General features: G+C 38.3%; 1 protein-coding gene across 1 annotated transcript in view; it reads left to right on the top strand.

The window, feature by feature from the left end:
• pard3aa (par-3 family cell polarity regulator alpha, a) overlaps nucleotides 1-16,594 on the top strand; it is an 826,722-nt gene that overhangs the window by 577,544 nt on the left and 232,584 nt on the right. Inside the window, exon 21 of the mRNA XM_055151054.1 lies at nucleotides 12,895-13,197. Within this exon, the coding sequence (XP_055007029.1) occupies nucleotides 12,895-13,197 (303 nt within the window). The remainder of the gene's footprint in view (nucleotides 1-12,894; nucleotides 13,198-16,594) is intronic.

Here is a 16,594-nt window from a genome sequence, read left to right on the forward strand (position 1 = left end):
CTCGATACATAGGCTACAATATGATATCTCAATACACAGTCCACGATACGATACATACCTCGATACATAGGCTACAATACGATACATACCTCGATACATAGTCCACGATACAATACATACCTCGATACATAGGCTACAATACGATACATACCTCGATACATAGTCCACGATACGTTACATACCTTAATACGTAGTCCACGATACGATACATACCTCGATACATAGTCCACGATACGATACATATCTCGATACAGTGCTTTTTCAGTTTGATATGTTATATTTCAAATCTATTTGATACGGTTCAATAAAAAATAATGGCTAAATCATGGCTGTGACACTAAAACTCTTTGTTAAATCACTTCTTGTGCAAAGTTCAACTGTATTGCATAAATGAGTTTTTTTCCTCTGAACAAGCAACAAAACTGTAGCTGTAACAACATAATTGAGTAAAATACACCAAAAAATAGACTTGGCGATATATCGATACAGCAGTCCATGATATCAATACTGTATCATTACATTAAACAATACAATATATCGATATTTTGCATTTTTGCAAGCATTTCTCTATCAATAATCTTTTTAATACGGTTAAGGAAAGACTGGACTTTTTATTGTCCTTTAGCAGACAAAACATTTTATGTCTTTGCTACTCTACACCAAACCTATTCAGTCAATTTGAAGAGAACAAACATTAATTTTCAGGATGTGGTTGCTACATTCATGTCGTTTTAAAAAGCATGACAATATCAAGTAATCCAAAGTATTCAGATTACTTTACTCACTTTAACATCTACATTTTGGGGTATGTAATCTGTAATCTGTAGGGGAATACATTTTAAAAGTAACCTTCCCAACACTGCCCCTGGAGTACATAAAACAAGTCACGTTATCATCAATGTGTCAAGAAAAACTACTATTACACTCAGAGTTAGTCCCTCAGTATTTGTACTTTTGAAAACCATGAAAGTACTTGCTATATTTCCTCCATCAATAACTTTGCAACTTTGCTGTTACTTCCAATCTCCCCACTTCATCTGCTCGACCGGACATATTTACATAGTGAATATTCCACCCACTGCTTCAATCTCCTTAAAACCAAATTCCATACAAGTTAATGCGATCGTAAAAGCCTTCAATGAGCCGGCTAAAGACGCTAATCGAATGTAGCTAACGACCGCGTGAGTCACATCGTCGCCATCTCTGCAACCTTTTATTGAAACGCACGTATTGGCATCGGCGCTATCTTGCTCCCGAGGCATGGCGGGAGAGAAGAGCAGCGCCGAAGCCCGTCTAGCCATGGTCCATTATCCCGGTCCCAAACGTGCGTGTAGCTAGCATGTTTTTTTATGAATCGAATTAGCCCATAAAACGCCAGAGGGTCCCCGCGGACTTCCGTGAACCTGTCGTAACGTTATTGTCTAGGATTTCCAGGCAGGGGTATGACATCACCGGGGCCAGATGGCAGGTGAAAGGCCTTCTGGGAATCGGAGTTGTTTTGGTTGGGTAGATTTGGACTTCCTCTTGTGGTGCTACAGGGACTAGTTTGCTTCTGTCTAATTCGATGTGTCCGCTTTGGGACAACTTATAAATCTTCCATTTGTCGTTTTTAATTTGTTGTTAGCATTTTAAAAATGACTTGATTTTGTGAGTTTTCTGGACCAAGGAAATTGTGGTAAAACTTTATCGTAGCTCAGATTTAAAGGTGCATTTTGTAACTTTTCTGGTGGAGGATCAGCCAAAAGCTTCTCCAATGCAAATGTTATTGCTTTGTCTGGAATGTTCCACAGTCTGGCATTAAACCTATGGAGTAAGAAAGGAGGATAGAAATCGGTGCATATTTGTCTGTAGTTGAGCATGGAAATAAATATTCGTAAACTCTTAAATGTCTAAAACAGAATTGAACCAGGACTACACCAGGTCTAAACAAGGACTAAACCAGGACTACACCAGGACTAAACCAGGACTACACCAGTTCTAAACAAGGACTCAACTAGGTCTAAACCAGGTCTAAACCTAGACTACACCAGGACTAAACCAGGACTAAACCTAGACTACACCAGGACTATTCCAGGACTATGCCAGGACTAAACCAGGTCTAAACTAGGTCTAAACCAGGACTAAACCCAGACTAAACCAGGACTAAACCCAGACTACACCAGGACTAAACCAGGACTAAACCTAGACTACACCAGGACTACACCAGGACTAAACCAGGACTAAACCAGCACTAAACCAAGACTACACCAGGACTAAATCAGGACTAAACCAGGACTAAACCCAGACTACACCAGGACTATTCCAGGACTATGCCAGGACTAAACCAGGTCTAAACTAGGTCTAAACCAGGACTAAACCCAGACTACACCAGGACTAAACTAGGACTAAACCTAGACTACACCAGGACTACACCAGGACTAAACCCAGACTAAACCAGAACTGAACCAGGACTAAACTAGGTCTAAACCATGACTAAACCAGGTCTAAACCAGGACTAAACCAGGTCTAAACCAGGACTAAACCAGGTCTAAACCAGGACTCAGATCTGTGGAGAGGCGACCCCGCTCACAGTCAGAATGCCTGTTTTTCTAGGTATTTTTGAATGATAAAATGACCTGTAATTGAATAAATGTGAGGTAGAGCTGTTTAATGTCGTACTTTGGAACATTCAAAGCAGAGCAAAGACATCTCCATAGAAACAAGCAGGTGAAGGACCAAACCAAAAAAAAAAAAAACACTGATGAACAATAAGTTTATTAAGGATGATTCAGGCTCAGTAAAATCACAGTATATCACTTTTTAGTCAAAAATAGACTCATTTAAAAGCTTTTATTTTTTATTGCAGTGAAGAAAAAAAAACTGTAGTGGGCTTGCACCTCCACAAACCTGGCTCTGATTTGACCTGGAGGAGTTTTTTTTTTTCCTGTTTGTTTCCATAGAAGCGTTGTTCCTTGTTCCACAGTTACACTTTAAGTTACTCTTAATTGTAGTTTTCAGAAATACTTTTTACTACTTTTTAATTCTACATTCTTTAATTTTTGGACCACTACTTCTACTTGGGGAATACTATTTTGAAGTAACATTAGTCTTATTTGCGTACATGTTTTGCTACTCTACTAGAATAACATCTATCTATAGCATAATAATTCTTTTTTACTCTACTTTTCTTTTTCTTTTTCTTTTTTTTTTAATCTCTTATTGCACAAACACCTCGCAACATCAAAGTTTCAGATTTCCATACTCCAAAAAATAAAATAAAGCCAGTCTCCGCGCTATAGCCCGGGGAGAAAACTGCTACATTGCATCATACCTCCATCAAAATCTCATTCGGCGAAGAAAACAGGATCAGGCCGAGCTAAAAATAAGGAGTGAGAGCGCGCGAGCATGAGAGCGAGAATTGGGTTAATCCGCCGCTGAAAAATGACTATTGTCTGGAATGCGATTACTGTTATTAAAATACACAGACAGGCCAGAGGGAGTCCAAGTGGGTTTCAGTGGGAGTGTGTCGTGTTTGGAACAGCCGGGAGGGTCAGCGGGTCACGGGGGAACAGGCCGGGGGACCAAATGGTGAGAGGGCGCGAGAGAAATGCACAAAATACGAAGTTATGTGAGGTTTAAATCGGAAACGGAAGAAGACGCACTGTGTAACCTTTCGGTTGGGGGTCCGTCACCTGCTTGTTTCTATGGAAATGTCATTGCTTTGTTTAGAATGTTCCACAGTGTGACATTAAACAGCTCTACTTTACATTTATTCAATTACAGGTGGTTTTAGAGCTCAAAAACACAGAAAAACAGGGATTCTAACTGTGAGCATGATCGCCTCTCCACAGATCTGACCTGTAACTTAGTCTGGTTTTGTTTGCATGAAGATAGAAAGGTTTAATGCCATGCTGTGCAACATTCCAGACAAAGCAATGACATCTCCATGGAGAAAAGTATTTGCCAAACTCTCCATGAAAAAAGTTAGTTAAGTAAGTAGTTTTTAAATTTCAACACAGATTTTGCTAAGAATTGGAGACGGGGAAACAAAAGAACTAAATGCATTTCGATGTTGTAATTTAAAAATTCTCCTTATCGTGGTACAAACCTTCAAATCAGGCTGGCGCTACCTTGTCCCTCTGCTCAATTTCATTTCTCTCCAGCGACTAGGTCAGGAATCGGAATACACTAGACGAGGTTTGCAAGAACCCCGGAAGTTGTAAACCAGCGATCAGCGAAGAGCCGTGAAGCCGTGACGTCAAACTCGTCGCGTCTGTCTGGGTCCCTTTTGTGGTACAGCACAACAGTAAACAAAGTGCCAAGATGGATGTAGACGAAGACAGACATTCTGTGTTGGCAACGATTCCCGAAATCCAGGATTTAAAGCCGGAACAAAGAGAATGTTTGGTGAATTTTATCAAGGGGAAAGACGTTATTGCCCTTCTTCCTACGGGAATTGAGACAAGCTTAATGTGAGAGAATTTAAGTAATTTATCTTCCACGTACATCTCAGTTTAACATTGACTCACAAAAGCTATATTTACACCATGATCTTCTCTTGGCACCATTGTCATACCATTATCTCAATTGTGGCATATTTCTGTCTAACCGGTGCCTACTGACCTTCATAGGCTCACCACACTTATTTTATAAACCTCCTCCTTTTGAAAAGCATAATCAAGTGACTAGAACAATGAATGATCACACTATGTTCACTTTTGAAATCATACTATACCCGAGCCGTATTATTGATGGTAAATAAACTTCTCCTGCTTAAGACGTCCAGTTGGTCTCCAGCCTTTTACTTCCACCATTTCTTGGACAAGCTGAAAACTTCGACAACACTTAATATACCAGTTAGCCTCTTTAGTGGTGCATTACATACGTCATGACCAAATGGCAGCGATTGGTTAAATGAAAAAAGTACCAGCCTTCCATCGAGCGAACGAATCCTAATGCTGCGTGGTCAGATGGTTTCCACAAAGTTAAATCAGCTGCCAAACCCTCTAGAACCTCCAGCAGAAAAGTTACACAATGTACCTTTATGCATTGCACTGAAAACTGAGAATTTAGAAGCTTTTAAATTTCAACAGATATTGCAAAGAATTGAAGAACAGGGAAACAAAGGAACCAAATGCATTTAGTTTTTGTAATTTAGAAAGTATCATTCTCCTTATTGTGTTTTTTTTATTGTATGTTTGTTTTATTGTATGTTTTTTTTTTTTTTTTTTATAGCAGTACAAGTTTAACAAGTACAGTTTATCTTTGCAGCAACCTGCCAGTTTGTGCCTATTTTGTTCATATACTTTAAAGATTTTTTGATTAAAGACCTACAAGACATATGACTATCAATATGCTGATGCTACTACTACTACTACTACATCTACTACTATACTACTACTATAGCCACTACTACTGCTACCTCTTCTACTTCTCAATTCAGTTATTTTTGTAAAGCCCAAAATCGCAGCAGCAGTTACTTCTAAGGGTTTAACAAGATCAGAAAATTAGAAAATCAAACTGTCAAACAGACATTGAACAATAACAGATAACAGAATAAACAGATTACAGCATTCATAGAAAATAAGCAAATCCTCTTTCTCAGCAAGGACACGCGAACAAAAAAAAGAAAAACAGTGGGAAAAGAGAAAACTCAAGGGGAACCTCATGGACGGGCAGGCTGCAGATGTGTCCTGGACTAACATGAATCCATTTATAAGAAAGTTCACATTTTTAAGGCCAGAGGGGGTACTACCTCCCACCAGTACTGCCACCATCACTGCTAGTACTCGGGGGACTCGACAGAGGGAGGCAATGGGGTCTGTTGTCCGGGGCCCCAGGTTCTTAGGGACCTAGAATTGAAACTTCCAACTATTCATTTATATTCAAGTGGGGTCCATGGAAGACTTCTTGCCCCGGGTCCCCATATTCCTGTTGATGGATGTGCTACTACTACTACTACTTGCACTACTAGCACATACTACCACTACTACTACTACTACTACTACTACTAACACTACAACTACTAACACTACAACTACTAATACTACCACTACACCTACTACAACTACTACTAATAATAATACTACTACAACAACTACTACTAGCACTACTAATACTACCACTGCAACTACTACTACTTCTAAAACTACTACTAATACTACCACTACAACTACTACTACTACTAACACTACTACTAATACTACCACTACAACTACTACTAGTACTACACTACTACTACTACCACTACAACTACTACTAGTACTAACACTACTACTAATACTACCACTACAACTACTACTAGTACTAACACTACTACTAATACTACCACTACAACTATTCCTCCTACTACTACTAATAATAATAACACTACTACAACTACTACTACTAGCACTACTAATACTACCACTGCAATTACTACTACTACTACTAACACTACTACTAATACTACCACTACAACTACTACTACTACTTGCACTAATACTACTACTACTACTACTGCTACTAATACTACTAATACTACTAATAATAATACCACTACAATTACTGCTACTAGCACTACTAATACTACCACTGCAACTACTACTACTAATAACACTACTACTAATACTACCACTAAAATTACTACTACTATTTGCACTACAACTACTACTCCTACTACTACTACTAATAATAATAATACCACTACAACTACTACTACTACTAGCACTACTAATACTACCACTGCAACTACTACTAGTACTTGCACTACTACTACTACTACTACTACTGCTACTAATACTACTAATACTACTAATAATAATACCACTACAATTACTGCTACTAGCACTACTAATACTACCACTGCAACTACTACTACTACTACTAACTAACACTGCTACTAATACTACCACTGCAACTACTACTAATACTTGCACTACTACTAATACTACCACTACAACTACTACCAGCCCTACTTATTGTTATTATTGTTTACATGTTACCACTAGGGCTGGGATGAGACACTATTTCCACAAGACAAGATTTTGGCATCATTTTGTAAGACCAGATCTTTGGCATTTTTTGCACTAACAACATGAAAATTGGCACTGCCCACATTAGGAGAACACCCATCGAATCTGAGATCAGTCGGATGGGCTGTTTGAGAGTTATGCATGGAACAGACAAACAAACCAACAAACATTCCTTGCATTAATAGATAGATGTAAATAGTCAGATTTAGTTCCCAAAGTTGGCTTCAGAATTTGTATTTACTTCATTTAATGTTTTTGTTGTCATTTTTGGAACAATGGCCTCTCAAAATCGCAACCCACCAGCACTTAACCTTTCTTTGTCTGATCAAAATGGTGAGAAAAAAAATTTCACAAGATTATTTTTCTCATTTGCGCACAGCCTTGCCACTATGCCTGAAATCCTAAAAATAATAGATACTGTATTTTTCGGACTATAAGTCACATTTTTTTTCATGGTTTGGGTGTTTCCTGTGACTTATACTCCGGTGTGACTTATATATTCAAAATTTTCACACTGAAGCGGCGAGAGGCACTGGTGTTGTGTGTCATTATCTGCTACTCCTGTTACTCTTGTACAACTGTCACTTCATTCTACTGCGCATGTCTCCTGCAGAAAGAGCCTCTGTCCTGTCTGTATCATGTCAGTCAATTTCACAATTACTTCTGTACCACTGAAAATTTAAAAATTTAAACAAATTTATTAAGACAACTGAGAAATCTGAACACAAACACCTTTAAAGATGAAATGCTGGTTCCTGGTCCCTGATTTTATAAAATAAATTTCCCCCAAAAAGTGCCACTTATAGTCCGGTGCGACTTATATATGTTTTCTTTCTTCTTCATTATGCATTTTTTGGCTGGTGCGACTTAAAATCTAGAGTGATTTATAGTCTGAAAAATATGGTATACAGTATAATTAGTTCATTACATTTGCTAAACATTGACTGATCCTTTTTTTCCCAGAATAGCAGTTGCGTGTATGTGTGTACATGTGTGTCGTGTCCTCTGGCACAGTTAGCACATCTGGATCTAGTGAAGGCTCCGGGTCAGAATAATGAGAGGTCACATCCTCCTCTGTCCACCTCCATCGACAGAGACAGGCCCAGTCAAAGGCTCTGTTGTCCACGAGGCATCCCACCCACAGAGACCAGCGTGTGGGAGGGAGGGACGGAGGGTCAGGGGACAAAGGAGTGTCCGCTAGTCCAGCTTTAGCAACAGGTTTCAGATGTCATTTCAACAATCTGTCCATGGGTTTCAGAGTCATGAAAATTTAGGACTGTTGTCAGGGTTGGGTATCAATAAGAAGTTGCCAGTACGATACATACCTCGATACATAGGCCACGATATGACACATACCTTGATACATAGGCCACGATACGATACATACCTCGATACATAGGCCACGATACCATACATACCTCGATACACAGCCCATGATGCGATACATATCTCGATACACAGGCCACGATACCATACATACCCCGATACAGTGTACTTTTGATTCAATATATTTCAAATCGATTCAATATGTTTCAATAAAAAGCAAAGGCTAAATCACGGCTTTGACACTCAAAGTCGTTGTGAAACCACTTCTTGTGCAAAGTTCATATGAAACGCAAACATTTTAATCCTCAAAACAGTGAAAATGTGCTGCATAAACATTTCCTTCCTCTGAGCAAACAACAAAACTGTAGCGCTGTAACCAAATTATTTAGTAAAATATACCAAAAAATACTCTTGGCAATATATCGATACAGCAGCCTACAATATCTATACTGTATCATATTAAATGATACGGTATCGATATTTTGATATTTTTGCACACACGTAGTTGCCATAGCGCCTTCGCCTTTCACTATTTTTCAATTCCGTTGAGAAGGGAAACAGTTTGAACAGAGGTTTGCAGTCACACACATCTGATTCCCTTTTGCATCTATGGAGTTTGCAAACTTCTGAAGCCCGTTTCTCGAGCTGTTTTCTGCTTTTAGAACATTCAACAACCACACAATTACGATGTCTGAATCCCAAAACTAAAATATGACAATATCAGAACCAGAAACAAAAGCGATATGGTTCAAAAGATTTGAAAAGATCGGCTTTGACAGTGGAAAATCAAACATGGCGGTTTGATGCTCACTTTTTCGAAAAATTCATCCCAGTATGCATTGCGCCATGACCGGAAGTCCGAAATTCGTGATGCATGTATTGGAAAAATCTTGCATATAACAGGAAGCTGAAACCTCTGTATAAGCAAAATTATTTTCATTATTTATTCATTCATTTATTTATTTATTTATTCATTCATTGTAATACAGGGAATTCAAGGGACCAGTCACCATTGTAGAAATTATCATGTTCAGTATGACAATCGCAAATTTACTTTTTAAAATATTTCAACAGAAGCACATTGTAATTTGTATCACAGTTTTATTATGTCATCATAAACTTTGTCTGATTTTATGACCAAAAAATATAGGGATTATATTGTATTATTCTTTTTTTACATTTTCAGATTCTTTAAAAAAGTAGATTACAGCAAGAAAATAATTGTGTTTTCAAAATTCTATAAAGTTTTTGTGATTTTGCTATGAGAGGACGATGACGAAGTCGCCCTTGAAATTCAATGGGTGCTGCATTTTCAAAAAGGTTCAACGATTTTTTTAAATATATATTTATATTTTTACCTTGAAATATTGTCGAAAAAATGAGTAACTCTCTCGGAACATTTCCAAAGCACTTGTTCTTTCTTCACCACTTCACAAACTTCCGTAAGAGAAACAAGCGTGTTCAATGTTCTGTTCGTATGGAAGTAATAACCACGCGTCGCCATAGCAACCGGGATGCTACATGCACAAAGCCTAAGAAAAGAAGCATTAGCAGAGGCATTTGAAGAGCACCGGAAACCACTCCAACTACATCAAATTACTGCATTCTCCTCATACTGTGTTATTCACGGTGAAATACTGTATGTTTTAGAACTAAGAACCAACGGAAAGGCTGAAAAAAAATATATATAAAAATGTTAAATTATAGAGTTTGAAGGCTTGAAAGTTGAAAAGAAAACCATTTCCCTTTTAGTAGTTTGAGAATTCTCTTTTGACATTTTCATATTATTCCTGATATGCAAAAAAAAAAAAAAAAAAGTATGCCGTAGAATTATAAAATGTACTTACTGCACTGCTTGTTTAGATAGTTTTACTTTAAAGGTGCATTGTGTAACTTTTCTGGTGGAGGTTCCGTCAAATGCTTTTCTCCATGGAGATGTTATTGCTTAAGAATGTTTCACAGTATGGCGTTAAACATTTCTATCTTCATGAAGACCAAACTAGACCAGGTACAGGTCAGGTCTGTGGAGAGGGGACCCCGCTCACAGTCAGAATGCCTGTTTTTGTAGATATTTTTGAGCTGTAAAACCACCTGTAATTGAATAAATGTAAGGTTGAGATGTTAAATGTCATACTGTGGAACATTCCAGAGCAATGACATATCCATAGAAACAAGCAGGTGATGGACCCATAACCAAAAAGTTACATAGTGCACTTTTAAATCAGTATGTTTTTTCTTTTTGCTTTTCCAAATTGGAAATGTAATGTATTTCTGCTCATTTGGGATGGTTTTATTGAAATTTTATGTTCAAGGTACGATTTGTAACTTTTCTAGTCACTAGTCATTGCTGTGCCTGGAATATTCCGCAGTTAATTACATGTGTTTCTATGCTCAAAATATCTATCTGTCTTGACTTGGTGGTGTTACTTGCTTAAAGGGGTGTGCAAAAATATCGAAATATTGATATAATGTATCGTTTAATGTGATGATACAGTGTCAATATTGTGGGCTGCTGTATTGATATTGACACAGCAGCCCACAGTATTGATACTGGTATCGTACTGGTATACTTTACTAAATTATTTTGTTACAGCTACAGTTTTGTTGTTTGTTCAGAGGAAGGAAACTCATTCATGTGACACATTTTCACTGTTTTGAGGATTAAAATGTTTGTTTCATATGATCTTTGCACGAGAAGTATCACAGCCTTGATTTAGCCTTTATTTTTTATTGAACCATATCAAATCAGTTTGAAATATATCGTGTTGAACTGAAAGCTCACTGTATCAAGATATGATGGTGGTCTATGTATCGAGGTATGTATCGTATCAGCAACTTGTTAATGATACCCAGCCCTACTTGCTAGTCTAAATAGAAATAAGACAAGTTTAATGTCATACTGTGGAACATTCATTCACTCTACATATAGTGTATATAATCATTTATTTGTGTTCATATGGATTTATGTGATGCCCTGTTGTTAAATTGCTGCTTAAAGGCTTTTTTCTAATAGTTCATGCCTGTTGTTGTCAGCAGAGGGAGCTCTAACACAAATGTGACAAGTAAGGATTAAACAACTCTGAGCAGTGTGTTAAAACAGTGTAACTCAGTGCTGCGAGTTGTTTAATCCACTTATACCATGGTCTCACAAACTGAAAATAGTTCTCTTTTAAATGTGATAATCTTTTGGCTGAGCATGGATGTTAAAGACATTACTTACTGTATTTCTGTTTTACTTGAAGCTATTCCCTCCTACCACTAGTTAATTTGTTTACCTGTTGCCACGGTGATGCTCACAGCGAAGGGCTCGAAATAGGGTCCTAGCTTTTATAGTATTTTGTTAAAGGCGCATTGTGTAGCTTTTCTGGTGAAGGGTCTGTCAAACTTTTATCCCTGGAGATATTATTGTTTTGTCTGGAATAGTTCACAGTATGGCATTAAACTTTTCTATTTTCATGGAGACCAAATCAGACAAGTTACAGGTCAGGTCAGAATCCATGTGTTTGAGGTATTTTTGAGCTCTAAAACCACCTGTAAGTGACTAAATGTAAGGTAGAGCTGTTTAATGTCACACTGTGGAACATTCCAGGCAGAGCAATGACATATCCATAGAAATAAGCAGGTGATGGACCCTAAAAACCAAGAAGCTACATAGTTCATCTTTCATCACACTATATATTAAATAGTAAAAAGTTAAGACAAAATTGTGAACTGAACATGACTGAACACACATTTATTAAAACAAAATCTTGTCTCGTTACATGTGTGGATACAAATGTAATGCTGATGTTTTACAGAGCATGTATGGAATCAGTTTTACGTTACGGCATGTCAACATGGTTTGGTAACCAGTCAGTCAAACTTAAATCACAGATTTTTACTTTGACTAAAAGAGCAGGTAAAATAACAGATGTGGCCCCGAGCTCACTTCCGCAAATGTTTGAGGAGACTGTTCGGTAGGAAGGTGCCAGTGACCCAACCCATGTTCTTTCAGTCAGTTTGAGTTAATGGCGTCAGGCAGAAGGTTCAGGGTCCCAGACTGTAAACTGAACAGATTCAAATATTCTTTTGTGCCATTAGTCATTAATCTGCTAAACTCAGACAGTGCAGTTAAAAAATAAAAGTAAAAGGCTTAGGAAATGTGCAATCAAAACGGCACATAGGTCAAGGGAATGTGCAATGCAATCAAAAACTGCACACAGTTCAAGGGAAGGTGCAATCAAAACTGCACATAGGCTTAGGGAATGTGCAATTATTAAAAGAATGCAAGATACAAGGGCTTGCTTGTAAAGAGTGACTCAAAGGTTCTTGTTCGTGCATCACTCGTGGTCATACTTGGTCTCTTATTATTCTATTCTGTTCTATATGTGTTTATGTGGTGCTTTTGTTGTTGTGTTGTTCTGTCTTTGTAATAATGCGTGTGATCTCCTTTCCCAAGACAAATTTCTTCCATGGCAGACAATAAAGAATTATCTTATCTTATCTCGTTCCTGTCGATCTCGTATTACATCTCGTTTTGTGGAACCTGTATCTTGTCTGATCTGTAATATCGACATCTTCTCTTGTCTTCCAACAGAATCCAAGCCAAAACGCGCGAACTCCGAGAACGCCAGGCCAAGGAGCGGGAATACGCCGAGATCCAGGACGTGGTGAGCCCCCCCCTCAGTTCGGACGAGGAGCACACCTACGCCGGCATCGGGTCCCTGGACTCCTCTGTGGACGGGAGCAGCCTGGACCACAGCCACCACCACTACCACCTGCCCCAGAGCCCCGACAGCCCGCCCACGCCCCTCCACAACCAGGACAATGGACCCCCCGTGGAGGCCGTGTACGCCAAGGTCAACAAGCACCGCAACGGACGCCCTCCCGCTGCGGAAAGGTAGGAATGGCGTTGGAATATGGTTGTTGCGGTTTAATTTCGGTCCACCTGGCTTTTTTTAAATTATGATATGACGACATGATCTTTGATACAGAAACTGGCGGATTTTATGTGTAAACTCTTTGGACTTTTGAAATTGGACTTTGAGATGTTATAATATTTTAACAGTTGTGGTAATTCTATTTTGTAAATGTGGAATTGGAAGTCTGGCCTTCAGCAGATGCCGTATTTTTAGATTGTCTTTGGTTTGACTTTATGGAATTGAGAATTTGCAGTTTTGGCCGTAAGGTTCCTGTAAAGATGACATAGTTTTTGATTTGATAGCTCAAACTTTTAACTTCTGATGAACATCTATAACTCTTTCTGTCAATGCATTCTGTTTATCCTTATTGATTTTAACAATTAAATGAAATATCTTGTTTAATTTCAATGCCATGGTTGTGTTTTTGGATTTAATGTGAGCTAATATTTCAGCACGTGTTTTTAAAAGAAGACAATAATCACACATTTTCATAATATGCATTTTTTGTTTTCCCATATGAGTTATCTACAAGCCAACAGAATACGTCCATTTAAACAACATGAGAACTTCTATAAATGAGTTATGACAGTAATAGACAGTAAGTAGAGGTAATAAAATTCAACCCATGCAGTTTCATTCAAGCAGTGATACTCTGCAACAGTAGAACCCTCTTCCTCCTCAGCCTCTACATTTTCTCCTCTTTCCCCTTTTGAGAAGAACAAAACTTGGTCTTGAGTGTTTACTGATACTCGCTCAACCAACACCAAGATTTACTGGAGTGTTAACTGAACTCTATAGTTTAAGTCAATTGTGTAAATTGTGTTGAAATTTCTATTGTGGCTGTTTTCGGCTTGCACTACTTGGTATCTTTTGCCCCTCTAATATAAATGAGTGTCCATCTTTACTTAAGTGAAGCTGGTGACAACATGCTTCTGTTTCCAATACATGACTTATAGGGGAACCGGTCTCAGAAGATCCAGAATCAATATCTGATCTATTACATCTCAGCATCCCTCATGAGAACCTGACCTATCTACATCTACTATATGACCATAATTGTCAGTCTGTGATACCACGTTTGCTACTTGGTATCTTTTTGGATTGTAAAATAAATTCAGCGTCTGAATAGTGGATGTTCTGAGGTATGATATGTCCATTTTCACTCAGCTGAAGTTGGTGACAATATGCTTCTGTTATCTGGGAACCTGATTTGTCTCAGAAGATCCAGAATCAATATCTGCTCTATTACATGTCAGCATCCATCATGAGAATCCGACCTATCTACATCCACTAGATGACTCCAATTGTCAAAGTCTGTCTCTCTCATTTTTTTAGAAATCTCTTTTCTCTTGTCCTTCACTCGTCCACTCAAACACCTCTACTCCTTTGTTGTAAACTGAACTCTATAGGCCCATGGCATATATTTACTGAGATTAAGTCATAAATTGTGTTGAAGTTAACATTTTGGTTGTATTGGGCTAGCGCTACTTGGCATCTTTTTGGGTTGTAAAATAAATTCAGCATCTGAACTGTGAATGTTCTGAGGAATGACATATCCATTTTCACTTAGTTGAAATTGATGAAAATGAGTTTCTGTTCCCAATTCATGACAATTCGGAGAACTTAATTTGTATCAGGAGATCCGGAGTCAAAATCTGATCCATTCTGTTTTCCAATATCAGCATCCCTCATAATAATCTGACGTACCTACATCTACTATATGACTCCATTCGTCAAAGTCTGTCTCTCCTTGTTAGAAATCTCTTTAGAACTTTCGCTTGTCCTTCACTCATCCATTCAAACATCACTAACCGTTTCTGCTCTGTTATTGAAAACTGAATTCTATAGGCCTATATATATTTACTGAGATTAAGTCATAAATTGTGTCAGTTTTCATTTTGGCTGTATTGAGCTAGCTCTACTTGGAATCTTTTTGGACTATAAAATAAATTAATCATCTGAATTGTGGATGTTCTGAGGTATGACATGTCCATCTTCACTGAGTTGAAGTTGTTTATTTGGGAACCAAATTTGTATCAAGAGCTCCAGATTCAATATCTGATCCATTCTATTTTCAAGTATCAGCATCCTTCATAAGAATCTAACCTACCTACATCTACTAAATGACTCTAGTCATCAAAGTCTGTCTCTCTCTTTGTCAAAAATCTCTATACAACATTCCCTTGTCCTTCACTCTTCCATTCAAACATCACAAACCGTCTCTGCTCCTTTGATGCAAACTGAATTCTATAGGCCTTTATTTACTGATATTAAGTCATAAATTGTGTTGAAGTACTTGGTATCTTTTTGGATTGTAAAATAAATTCAGCGACTGAATTGTGGATGTTCTGAGGTATGACATTCCTGTCTTCACTTAGTTGAAGTTGGTGACGATATGCTTCTGTTATTTGGGAACCGGATTTGCATCAGAAGATCCAGAATCAATATCTGATCCATTCTATTTTCCAGTGTCCGTATCCCTCATAAGAATCGGACTTCCCTATGTCTCCTATCTGAGTCCAGTCGTCAAAGTCTGTCTCTGTCTTTGTCGAAAATCTCTTTACAACTTTCCCTTGTCCTTCACTCGTCCATTCAAACATCACTAACCGTCTCTGCTCCTTTGTTTACACCTCACACTCCTCGTTCCCCCGCACGCTCCATCCATTATGCATGCACTTCCTCTTCTTCATCTGTACTTATCACGCGCGACACATGCCTCCACAGCAACAATGAATTTCACACCGGATTTCTATCACCTAGCTCGTCCCGCGAGACCCTCCGCCTCTCTCCCGCAATCCGTCGGCTAGCTAACACAACAGTCAGTGATGCTAGCGCTACCTCCCTTACCTACCTAGAATTTAATTTCGCGTCGCCACTTTTTTTTTTTTTTTTCATTATCCTCGGATCACGGGTAATCCTCGTCAGTCCCCCCGCGCGTACGTTGTGTTGTGTTATTTCGCGGTCATGGTACATCGCGAAGACGCTAGGGGGTTGTAGCGTTCATAACCGGCATGTCAACGGGAATGTCTGATGCAACGGAACAGCGCCGTGAACGTTTTTTTAGAGGTTTGAAACGGCAAACGAAATGATGTCAAAAAAGGGTTTGGAGAAGAAAGTGGAGAGGTTGTGACAGGTTCGGGACAGAATGGAACTAATTTGGTTTTGAGCCTTTAGTAGCTAGTGACAAGACTTTTGTATTTGCATGTTCTTCCTGTGCAACAGTAGGTTTGCTCTGTGAGATCTTATACCCCCATCAATCTAAAATAAAAATAAAGTACAGTAAGGTAAGGTAAAGGAAAATCAAGTAAGTTAAGGTAAAGTAAACAAAAATAAAGTAAAGTAGGGTAAGGTAAGGAAACGTACAACAAAGTATAA

This window comes from Boleophthalmus pectinirostris, unplaced genomic scaffold (assembly GCF_026225935.1).
Source record: "Boleophthalmus pectinirostris isolate CB_2022bp ecotype Guang Dong unplaced genomic scaffold, ASM2622593v1 HiC_scaffold_15, whole genome shotgun sequence".
Classification (NCBI taxonomy): domain Eukaryota; kingdom Metazoa; phylum Chordata; class Actinopteri; order Gobiiformes; family Gobiidae; genus Boleophthalmus; species Boleophthalmus pectinirostris.